At 38.3% G+C, this 12,748-nt stretch overlaps 1 protein-coding gene across 1 annotated transcript; it reads left to right on the top strand.

The window, feature by feature from the left end:
• The first annotated feature begins 7,799 nt into the window (after positions 1-7,799).
• LOC141600228 (la protein 1) lies at positions 7,800-12,550 on the top strand. Its single transcript, XM_074420416.1, has 10 exons — positions 7,800-8,007; positions 8,098-8,176; positions 8,293-8,442; positions 9,466-9,608; positions 9,988-10,136; positions 10,294-10,383; positions 10,490-10,874; positions 11,314-11,461; positions 12,066-12,135; positions 12,281-12,550. Exons 1-10 carry the CDS (start codon positions 7,951-7,953, stop codon positions 12,381-12,383), a joined length of 1,374 nt encoding a protein of 457 aa, XP_074276517.1. The 5' UTR covers positions 7,800-7,950; the 3' UTR covers positions 12,384-12,550.
• Positions 12,551-12,748: the final 198 nt, after the last annotated feature.

The raw sequence follows: 12,748 nt of genomic DNA, 5'->3' as shown, positions 1-12,748 counted from the left end.
TCCACGTGTCGACGAAGTCTAGTAGCTTTGATAGTTTTAGTCAGAGACCGTATGAGAACCTTGTAATTCCTTTTGTTAGCTTTGGTTTTATAATGTAATCACTTAAACTTATTTAATAAAGTATGTTTCTTCATTGTCTTATGATTATCATGCCTCGGGTAACCGAGATGGTGGCATCCTTATACCTGAGTGGTCCTGGTAAGGCACTTGGAGTATGGGGGTGTTACAAATGGTATCGAGCGACGATTTTGGAACCGTAACAAATGAACATAATGAACGTAGAGAGTCTAATAAAATGAACCTGGTGTATGTGTAATGGGAGCCCCGGCTGATGCTAGGTTTTGGGTGAGTAGGCGCCCTCACTTCAAAATCTTGGCCCCATGATACTTAAGCCAGTCACATGGTATGGGAACGTGGAGTCCGTGTGTAGATGTGCGACGTGTATGTTAATTGTGCTGTATATGGTTTGTTGAAAGCATGTTGCATGATAGTTGGTTGACATGTTGGTTGGAATCGTTGGAAAAGTATATGAGAATGATGAATGATATGATAGAAAAAGAAAGTAGTTCGTATATGATGATGTGTGATGAAGTGGATTTGTAATGTTGTTGTATTAGCAACATGGAAATAGGATTTGTAGTGTATGGGTGTCGTTTGTGTTATGAAAAGTTATGAAAATTTAAAACATGCGAGTAATACATGATTGAAAGTTGAATGTTATATGAGCATGATAGATGGTAATGTTTGACTTTTGGTAAGTAGTAACATGAAGAATAGAGGTTCAATGATATGTGTTTTGTATAACGAATTGGATGAAAAGCATGATGGCTGTTTATAACGTGGCACTTAATAACACGAAGTAGATTATTTTGTTGATTGTATGAGGAGTCGCGCAGATTTGAATGCGTAGTTGTAATCATAATGTTGAAATAATAACGAATGCATAGTACGTTGGGGTATGTGAGATAACATGCGGGTAGTATTCACGAGTCTGCATGACTCGATCGAGTGGGGTTGATTCGATCGAGTGGGTACTTGTCGTTATTTTGACCAGAATCGTGTTTTTGGGCACTCGATCGAGTACCTCGGGCACTCGATCGAGTATGGGGTCACTCGATCGAGTAGCCGGGCTACTCGGTCGAGTATGTCAGAGATCAGAAGGTCTATTTGGGTTCTGGAGTCGGGGCACTCGATCGAGCATGTTGGGCACTCGATCGAGTAGCCTCAACTCGATCGAGTAGGTTCTGGTACTCGATCGAGTGGGGTCTGTGCAGGTCATATGCGTATTTCGGGTCATATGTTTGTCTTTTGACATTCGTTGCATATTACGTTTAATTCAAAGGTGTTGTATTACTTCTTTATGCATTGTTTTACGTATGTGTTGGTCCTGAAGCGTAAGTTACCCAATCTTATGATGTAAAGAGTGGCACTATGATGAGTATGAGTTCGGTGGGGAGGACATGAGTTATATGTGATTATGATAGATGGTGGAAAAAGAAAAGGAAGATTGGTATAGTTTATTGAGGCATGGCGCACGTTTTGCGAGACGGGATGAGTGATATGATTGTATGTTGAGTAATGTAAAAATAAGTGAATATAGACAAGGGATGATGTGAGTATAATGAACGTGAGAATGAAAAGATTGAAAGTAAGAATGTGGATGGTGGCGGACTTGAGATGTGTAAAGAGTTAAGGAGGGAAATGGTTAGGAGTCGTGTGGGTTATGGATTTATGTAGTGAAAGTTCGTTTAAAGGGGGTTGAGAAGAGTAATATATAGTGAACTTTGTGGAGACATGTCGCGAGGTGTATTTATAGACAATGAGTGAGTTTGGGAGGTTTGGTTTATTAAAAGATGAAACTACATTGTGTGAGTTCCTTGGGTAATTGGCGGTATGAAAGGAATTTTGATTTCTAGAGATGTAAGAAGGAGATGCAATTGTTGAACAAGAACGTTGATTCTATGGATGTATTAGTGGCAAGGGTGATTGATGACACAATAAGAGAATATTTGTGGTAAGAAAGAGGGAGATGATATCGATATAAAATAATGGGATTTGAGTTTTGGAGCGATGAGAAGGTAATTGGTGCACAAAAGGGTTAGATAGAAGTAATAAGGAGTTGAGCTATTAAATTGGTATTATTGAGTGTAAAGAGAAAAGAAGGATAAAAGTAAGCTGAGGAAAATGTTCACCGGAGTTATGTGATGTAAAGGTAAGGAATCATCGAAATGTGTGATAGTATCACGAAGATGTTAGCTGAAGGTTATATAGGAGTTTCGGGACAACATGATTGATAATGAGTTTCGAGGAATTAAGGAAAGTAAGAAGTTAGAAGAATATCTGCATGATATGAGATTTTGGTGGAGAAATGGATGATGATTCAATTAAGGAAAATATTGGGAAGAATGTTGAGATAATTTTGTTCATGGATTCGATGTTCGTTGTTTGGGATGTTAACCAAAGATAGAAAAGAAATCATGATATTTAGAGATGAGTGAAGAGGTTTGATGTCCAGGACAAAGTGGTAGTGTTATGGTCTTTGACTAGTGGTTAAGGGAAAGTGTATATTAGAAAAGTGGCAATTCTAAAGAGGCTGATTTTGTAAAGACTGAATTGATAAAAGTATGGTGTCGGGAAGTATAAGACATAGTCTTAGGAGGTGGTTTCTCATAATGAGTGTTAGTGGTATGGTTATGTATGGCGTAAGGTCTTTGGTGATGCGAAGGGAAGAATGTTATAAGGGGCATATGAGTTAAACTCGGGCGGCAGGTAACCTTTGTTGAGTGGTAACTTACGTGGTCGATCGGGATTGGTTGGTTGGTTGTGATTACGGGTCTATGATATGTGTAAATGTTTGTGTGAGGTTCGGACCTCACAAGAAGTGGTACGGTGTGATAATTATAGAGCTATTTTATGAATGTTCTGTAATATATATATGTTGGACACGGTAGTTTAATTGAATGATATCCAAAAAGGTAATAATTTGATTAATTTGACATGGCTAGTTATAATTTTATGTGTATTAATAACACACGTGTATTCCGTGAAATGGTAGAGATGATGTTCATGAGATGCTTATCTGTTATTTCATATAATATGTTGCGTTGTGATAGAGTAAAGTGGATTGGAGTAAGTTTCCTTGTCCGAAAGGTTAATTCCGAGTCAGTATTTATGGAATCTTATGTAGTTGTGATGTCCATCGATGTGGTTGTGGTGCCTCGGGTGGTGATCCGGGCTCGATATTTAGTGTTGTGATGCGGGTATTTTCGCACTACGGTGTGGCTGTTGGTGGCGGTGTTGTGATGCCGTCACCGGTTATGGTGGAGTAGGCGGGATGTTTATGATTCGAGTTTTCGAAAGTGCATACCGATTATACATAGATTGTTGTTTTGTTTCTTTGTTGTTCTCTGTGAGTTTTGGTTGAACATGTAGACAAAGTTGTCTTGCTTATTGATGTTTTCTTTACCGGGTTAAGTTAAGAATGAGGTAGAGTATGATATGAAACGGAGTTGAATATGTTTCGTTGTTGTCATGGGGACGGTGATAATCATTGATGGGACACGGTTGTGAGAGGTTGTTACGGTAAAGTTGATCTTGTTTTCAGATGAGACATCGTTGGACATGGTAATGGAAAATGATTCGTGGAACATGTGTTGTAATGATCTGAAAGCGGCAGGTAGTTCATAATCTTTTGATGAGACAGTGAGTGTAGGGTGTTGGGGAAATTAGTGTCATGTTAAGTGTGTATGAATTTTGCGGTAATGAAAGAAAGAACTTGAGGATCTAGTGTGCGTGTACGTAACGAGTGCGGACCGTGAGTTATGCTTCTGGGAGATAAGTGCCTTACGTAGAGAGGTATGTTGTTGGCAGTAATAATGAAGAGTGGGTATGGTGATTTGCTACGAGTTTATGGTATAGGTTAGGTGCGCTGCCGAATGAGTTGAGGAATGGGAAATGTTTATGTATGGGAGCCTTGGATATAAGAATGGTGAGTGTTTGGTTTATAGACGGTTATCTTTGACATGTGGTGGTATAGGGGGTAATGAGATATAGACATGGTTTGGTATTAGTGAGTTACGAGGACGTAACATTTGTCTTAAGAGGAGTAGGGTGCGATAAAACAGATTTTGATGGTTGTACATATGGTAATATATTCGGAAGTTGAGTCTTGATGTAGAATAAAAGATCGATTCATGTTGTGGGTGAGTTTATTAAAGGTCATGACCGTGCTTGTAGTAGCGTGATGTTTAGGAGTGTGAGAATATTTCGCTAGTATTGACAGTTGGATGATGAGGTTACGAGTGTGAGTAAACTTCGAGGACGAAGTTCCTTTTTAAGGGTGGTAGAATGTAACATCCCGTTTGATGTCTATGAGTGTCTTGGTATTAGGTTTGATAGTCGATGTTGATAGTTGATGATATTATGGAGCTAGCAGCATTAGAGGATGGTAGTTGATTATGTGTGGAGTTGGTGTCGTGAGAGATATATATGTGGTAGATACGATATAGTGAGTCATGTTGTGGAAGTAAACATAGTTGGTAGAATGGGGGTTAAGAGTTCATGTTCTATGTTCGGTCGAGTTCTCGAGTCCTTAGCTAAGTTGTTGTGTCTTGGTCGAGTCAGTATAGTTGTTTTTATGTATGGGTTGAACTTCGGGGACGAAGTTCCTTTTAAGGAGGGAAGACTGTAATACTCCGTATTTATAAGTCTTGGGGTACTCTATCGAGTAGCCCTTACTCTGTCGAGTAAGGGCAAGTTGCGAAATAAAATAGTTTCGACTGTTGGGTACTCGATCGAGTAGTCGGGGTACTCGATCGAGTAGGGGTACTCGATCGAGTACCTTGGGTACTCGATCGAGTGTCCGGTTTTACGGGGGAGTTTTCTCGGGTTTTGTTAATTACGCGATTAAGGTATTTAAACCAATTCGTCTTTGTTCTAAATCACTTTTTACAAAACCTAAAACCTGTTTAAGAGAGAAAGCAACTTGTCTTCTTCCTAATCGCGTTCTTGACAATTCCGGAGTTCGACGGTCGGTTTGCATCGTAGTTTGTGTCGTTGGATTCCTTGCGTCGAGGGTAAGCTTTTAATGTAATTTATATAATGTTTTGTTAAGATTAGTGAAACCCTAATTTAGGAATTGGGGGTTTTTTATGAATAGTAATTGAATAGTAGTATCTATGTGTTGTATGGTAGGAGGAGAGTTCATAGAAGAGGCGTTTTGAGACAACTGTAGATACCGTCTGCGTGTTGTGCTATCCAGGTAGGATTTCCTACTCAGTATTAGTCCCATAATGGGATATTGGTGATGTGTTGTAGTTAGTTGATTGATATGGTGATTGTAATTGTAATTGTGATTGTGATTGTGGTTGTGTTTGTGATGGTTCTCGAGATGCGTTCTCGGCTGAGTGGGGTCACTTGCGGGAGTGATCTCACGCCCTAGTTTCGCCCTTCGTGGAACCCGCCACGAAAGGGGATGTGCACATTAATGGACGGGGTTATCGATCGGTATGGATGATGAGCGGGGCTTAGGTGGGAACGGTTGCGGTCCCCCATCGGTGGCGGGTCCAAAGTGGACGGTCGGTGATTGAGACGATGGGAGTTGGTGGTGTGTGTGTGTGTGTGTGACGGTTCATTTACTGTTTATCTTATTGTGGATATATGTATTGAATTGTGTGATTAGTCTCGACCCGTTTAAATGTTTTAAAATGTGGTGATCCATTCGGGGGTGGTGAGCAGTTATTGAGCAGTATGATATGACGCGTATGGGATAGCTGGGATGAGTCATCACGTGGCGGTTAGAAGTCTTCCATTGTGTGTCGACGAAGTCTAGTAGCTTTGATAGTTTTTTTAGTAGACCGTATGAGAACCTTGTAATTCCTTTTGTTAGCTTTGGTTTTATAATGTAATCACTTAAACTTATTTAATAAAGTATGTTTCTTCATTGTCTTATGATTATCATGCCTCGGGTAACCGAGATGGTGGCATCCTTATACCTGAGTGGTCCTGGTAAGGCACTTGGAGTATGGGGGTGTTACAAAGAGTTAGGGTGATGTTAGAGGTTTGCAATGGTGGGAGGAAATGGCGGCTTTCATGGTTGAGGGTGGTGCTAGATGGATATATGAAATTGGGGAATTAGCCATGCTTTATTGTAAATAATCTTGCTATAACATTCTTTTCGCAGGAATTGTAAAGGGAAATTGAGGAATTAGGTCTTAATTTCGCTTTTGTAAATGAGGAAGATGAAACTGGAAAAGGGAGAAAGAAAGGTAAAAGAAGAAGATGAAGACCAATAAAGGGGAAAAAGTTACCGGTTGTAACAGGTTAACAAAACATCAATTCTATTCAAAGTGAAGGGATGGCTAGTTTGTTTTATTGGTAGTTAAAATAAGGTTGGTAGTATTTTGAGCAACATCTCTATAATTCAGAGTATTAACATTAATTAACCCTAAAAATTATACTTAGATCCTGTTTTTTTCGGCTGAAAGGAGATGAATTAAACAGAACTAAACTGAATGAAGCTGAGCTGAAGTGAACTGAACTAAATGAAGCTGAGTTGAACTGAATGTAGCTAAAGTAGCCCTGTTCTTTTCGGCTGAAAAGAGCTGAATTGAACTGAACTTAATAAAGCGGAACTGAACTAAATGAAGATGAGTTGAACTGAACTCAAGTAAGAGTTAACTTGTGAAAAGATGAGCTGAACTGAACTGAACTTAACTTAACTGAATGAAGTTGAACATAACTGAAATGAGCCGAAATTAAGTCAGAAAAAACAGGGCCTAAGAGTAAATTTATGAAGAGATAAGCTGAAACTGAATGAAGCTGAACTAAACTAAATATAGCTGAGCTGAACTTAAATGAGCTGAAATTAAGCCAGAAAAAACAGGTAGGGTTTTTAAAATCTGAATAAGCGTAAATTAGTTTTAAAACATTAAGCTATTTATATTAAAAATGAGCCACAAAGAAAAGCCCACGGAAACACCATAACTGATCGTTTAACAGCATCAAACCAATCGGTAATCAGCAAAACCGATCAATTGGTCATCCTAACATCATCAAAGCATGAGGTCTCTATCTACGACCCTCTTAATCTTTGGTCTCTGAGTCCTTTTAGTAGTTCAATTCTTGGTCCAAAACTCTCGCTTTACCTAGTGTATGTAACATAATCTAGAAAAGCGCACCCAAAGCGCCAATTCCTGTAAAGTCCAAAACAACATACCAAAAGCACAAATTTAGGGAAAACACTGCTAAGTAGCTCCCAGTAGTTAAGCTAAACGAAGTATATGGAATAAATGTCGTTATAATGGACACATCAATGATCAACGTGATAAATGTGGTATTGGGGCTACTTATAGAGACGACGTAGAAAACGTGGAAATGGTGTGACGATACAAAAGAGCTTGAGGGACCCTAAAATGACAGAAGTTGAAGCGATGCTAATGAAAATCGAAGAGGCAAAACAAGCACGCTATCCAAAAATCATTATCGAGAGTGATTGTGCAATTGTTATTGATGATTTCTACCAAAGGAACATTTATTTAGTTTATGAGGACATATTTTTGTTATATAATTGTTCTCGGCCGATATAGTTCACTTTTATCAATTGAAAACACAAGTTTATAGCTCATATGCTCACTCATTCTAAACCGTGTTCATTCTGATACGATAAGCGTCACCGGTCCTCAAAACATTGCCAATGTTGTCTAGTCCGATTCAATAATGGGCTAATGGGCTAAAGTCTAATCGTGCCTTATTTTACGGGTTCAAAACCGGCGACACATTGTTTAAAACTTCCAAAAATTAGTTTCGTTTCTCAAATAAATATAAATATAAATACATTTCTTTCTAAAACCCTAACTGGTCTCTCTTCTCCCCATCGTAAACAAACCCTTTTTGTAACACAACCTCGCAAAGTTGCAGTTCATCGTCACTTCCATTTTTCCATTTAAAAAAATGGCAACGAAAACCTCCTGTTTAGATGAAGAAACCGTCAAGAAAGTCATCCGTCAGGTATACTTCTATCAAATACCCTTTTCATATCTCCTTCATTTCAATTCAAACTTGATTGCCTTTTTTAATTTTAAAATCTTTATTTTTCAGGTTGAGTTTTATTTCAGTGACAGTAACCTTCCTAGAGACAACTTTTTGAGGACCACCATCAGTGAAACCCAAGATGGCAGTATCCTTTTTTCAATCTTCATTTTTTTTTTTTTGGTTACTGTAGTTGTTTTTGAGACAAAAATTTGGTGCTTTATTAGTTTCTGATTTGTTCAACTTAACTGTATTGTTTTAAAGTGGTGAGTTTGCCATTAATATGTTCATTCTCAAGGATGAGAACGCATTTGGGTTTGGGTGATGTTAAAGCTGATGGGGTTCCTGAAGCCACTGTTCAAGCTGTGGCTCATACTTTGAGGACTTCTGATTTTCTCAAGATTTCCGATGATGGTTCGTATTTTATTCTTTACTTTGATAACTTATTCATGTTCGCGTTCTTAGTTCCAGATTACTTTGTGTGGTTTAAGTTTGTATGTCATGGTTAAGATTGTGTTCACCGGGGAAGTAATTAGAGTCAACTTCCTGGTAGTTTTTGTCATAAGATATCTAGTTTTTGAAGCTTGTATTGCTGATGTTTTTGACAGGTTATTAGAGTGAACTTGCTGGTAGCCTTTGTTGTATACCTTTATAGTTCCACAGTTAATGTATCTAATTAAATTATTAGTGATGGTCGAGTTGAGATATGTTGTTGTTTAAATTTTCCGTGGCCTTAGACTTGTATTTTTACGTTTGTTTGATAAAGATTATATCTTGATCATTTGTTGTTAACCGAGCTGAATTGTATTTGTTGCATAGAGGTCTAATTTGTTTTCAGAAGATTTCTGCTCGTAGAACACAATGCTTGAGACAAGGCCAATGTGAGAATATTTTTTTGATCAATCTTTGTTACCAATGTTCCTCACTTTTGGAGTCGCACTCGTGTCCTATATAACAATTAATGATACGCTTATGGAATCCGTATCCAACCCTTACACTATGAACTTCTCCTAGTTGACTCATAAAGGGACGTCCACATGACAACAGTATAATATGATAACTAATGATTTAAAGACTTATTTCCCCCGCACTTCTCTGTTTCACATTAAACACAGATCAGTTATAACTATTTATTTTTTCAAGGAGCTCGCATACTTACCCTCATTTATCGGCAGCGTTCCTGTTTCTAAATGATTGAGTGATGCCAATTGCACCACTTTGTTAGGCACTTGTCCAATACATATCCTCAACTCAAGTCAGAGAAACATAGGAACTGATTTGGTGTGATGTTATGTAGCATGAAAGTTTACATGTCTATCTGTCTACATGTTTCTTACTCCACAATTTATGCCTTTCGATTATAAAGCTTGTAATTCCTACTTCATATTATGTAGTTGGTGGAAGCTCTCTTTTTACGTAGTCATTGATCTTTTTCAGGGAAAAAGGTTGGCAGGAAAACCGAACTTGTTAAACCAGAAGAGGTAATTGAACAAATTGATACGAGGACTGTTGCTGCTTCCCCACTACCTTATGATGTGAAGCTTGAAGATGTGGAGGCTCTCTTCACTCAACATGGCAAGGTAGCTTACTTTCTCATTTTGCCTATGAGACAAGTAGGATTAAAAGCCCATTGGCCTTATTTATATGAAACACTCAATTCTATGTGATCTAATGAAAAGCTGCACTGACACTCCTTGTCTACGCCAACTGCTTATCCAGTGTACCCTTGTCTTGAGGCTGCACAATATTAGGTGTCTAGAGAGTTTGAACATGCTAGTATATGTGCAGCAATTCAAAGTAGTAACTTACCTTTGATAGCTGAACGTTGGTTTTGTTTCATAATTGATGGAAACAGGTTGGATTGGAAAAACATTATCTATGTTGATACGTGATTATGAATTTCAGATTAGAACATCAGAATTCAATTGTGTGATTTCGTGCATCAATATTTTCTTTCAGGTTAACAGTGTCCGACTTCCCAAGCATGTTTCGAACAACAAAATGTTTTGTGGCACCGCTCTGGTTGAGTTTTCCTCGGAGGAAGATGCAGAGAAACTTTTGAAGCAAACTTTGGCGTATGCTGGGGCTGATCTAGAGCTCAGACCAAAGTATGCTAAGTTTCACAATGGTTCTATCAGTTTTTATTATTTTTTGCGGTATTTTTGTATCGTGTGAAGTGTGTACTCCAATGTTGAATTTGCCTTTTTGAATTCGGTGTGTACCTAATGGTCAAACTTAGGAGTAATATGTTTATGCCTTTTTTAGGAAAGACTTTGATGCTGAAAGAGAGAAGCAAACAGAGGAGTATGAAAAGACTCGAGGGCAGGGTAATCGTAAAGCGCCTGAAGAACCCAGGTATGTCGATTACTTGTGCTTCTATATGAAGGAAAATAAGATTGAAAGTATTTCACAGAAGAATGCTCCCTTGCATTAGTTCCTAATGATTTTTTTGCATGTACAGCTACACTAAAGGCCTGATTGTAGCATTTAAACTAAAGAGCAAGTCTTCTGGAGGTGACTCCAAGCAGAATGGGGCACAAGAGCATCTCAGTGAGATGGAGGCATCCAAGACAGATGGTGAAACGGCGACAAATGCAGCAGACCAGGAATCAGAAAACCCAAAAGATGATTCTGAGGGAATCAAGGAAATAGCTAGTGATGAAAGCATTCCTAACAAGGAAGTGAAGGAGGGTGAGGATAGTGAGAAGTCTTCTGAAAGTGCTGAGAAAAAGGATGGAGAAAAGGTTGTTGAAGCAAAGACCACAATGGCATCCTACAAGGATAACATGGATGTTGTTATTCGTGAAGATCTGAAGGCTTTGTTTGAGAAATTTGGCACTGTCAAGGTAAGAATTTATCCCAACTTCATGCTTGATCATTTAACCTTGTATGAAGTAGTCCATCTTTTTTTTTTTTGTGTTTTGAATTTTTGATGTATATCCCTCTTTTTTTGATGGGTAATTCATACAATACAATAGAAGTCACATGGGCCTGTAATTTTAAGTAAAGCCAAAAACACCTTCCAATCACCTATGGTTGTCTTACTTGTGTATGTGCTTCATTTCTAAACGTACTAATAAAACGCCAATTATAAGTATCATTCTAAAGAAAAAATTATTATGTAGTATCTAATTGCTGCCTCTTACCTGCACTTGTCTTCTTATAGCATTGATCGCCCCTCTATCACTGCCTAATAACATCTGGCCAATATGTTCTTTTATCATTCCCCAATCACTCCCCTATTGTACTGACACTATCCATTCCCATCTGATTGTTGGTCTGAAGTACATTGACTTCAAGATGGGAGAAGAATCAGGTTACATCCGGTTTGATGAACCAGAAGCATCGCAGAAAGCTCGTGCTGTTGCAGTATTGAACGATGAGGGTGGTTTAGTTGTGAAGAACTTCATTGCCATTCTAGAACCTGTCTCTGGTATGCAACAATTATTTCTTGTTTAGTTTTAACATGTCTCCAGCCTTTATATAAACTTTGTCATTTAGATTACTAGGTTGATTTTGCAAGCCTTGGAGGCAGATTATATAGACGGCCTATTTCCTAGGCTCTAATTGCTTTTCATTGTTCCCATTTTCTTATTAGGTTGTCCCAAAAGAATGTCTCCCTAGCAATTGTAAAATTTGTCCTTTTGTCAAACTGAAATTGAGGGGGCAGTCTAACCCAACACTCATAATTTGTTCAAATGCTAGTGTATATGCCTCCCTCTTAATGTGATAGGCTGATAGGCCTGATATGCCCCACTATGGTTTAGTAACTTAGACTCGGTTAGAAGTATTCAACCAAGGCTTGTTTAAATGTCGGCTTCAGCTATGTTTTATAAAGGTGCTCATGTTTTTGTTTGGCATGAAGTTTCCAAATGTCATTCTGCTATTATCCTTGTTGATATGTCAAGTACTCGAGTGTTGGATATGGCCATATGGGTACGCGATGCAATATGAAGTCAGATTATACACTGTCTTGGCTGTTATTCATGAATAGTCGGAGAAACACAAAAATATTTATATTTATTCACATGGTTTAGGTGATGCCGAGAAGGAATATTGGAGCCAAATTCAAGGAAACCAGAAATCTTACAAGGGAAACCGAGGAAGGTGTGTGTTTTCGTAAATTATTTCCTTATCCTAAGCTTTTAGGACTAGTTTACAATATCTTGATTCGGAATTGTAAAGACTAGTTTGTGATATCATCATGATGCAAACAATGTGGAACTGAAAATGATGTTTTGGTGTAAAACAGAGGAGGAAGATTCAACAGAGGTGGTGGAAGACATGGACGCTCTCGCGATAATAGGTCGTCACCTGCCGGTCGCCCAAACAAAGTTCAGAAAATCACTGCCTGAAGATTTTGGATAGAACTAGTTTTCTGTGTACTCTTAAATTCATTTCTTTTGGTTTGTTACAACTTTGTGGTGCTTTTTAGTACGGGTTCTATGCATGCATCAAATTGAAGGCGGAAAAAAGTGAAGAACTTGCTAATATTAATATATAACCTTGTGCTATTCTGTTATTTTTTCGTCTTCTCACAAAAATGTTGTGCCAGACAATTCTATAGGTTTATCCCAATTAACTGTCATTTGGCATGGGGTTTTTGTGCTTGTCCCATTTTCTTCCAGCAAATTGGTGTTGTGAAATTTTAGAATTGCCATCAACAATGGTGGTGAATTTTGCGCATTGTTGAGAATCGACCTCCAACTTCATGGATGGG

The sequence above is a fragment of the Silene latifolia genome, chromosome 9 (assembly GCF_048544455.1).
Source record: "Silene latifolia isolate original U9 population chromosome 9, ASM4854445v1, whole genome shotgun sequence".
NCBI classification, from domain to species: Eukaryota; Viridiplantae; Streptophyta; class Magnoliopsida; order Caryophyllales; family Caryophyllaceae; genus Silene; species Silene latifolia.
Note: the sequence above shows the minus strand (reverse complement) of the source record. Positions and strands in the feature narration are given on the sequence as shown.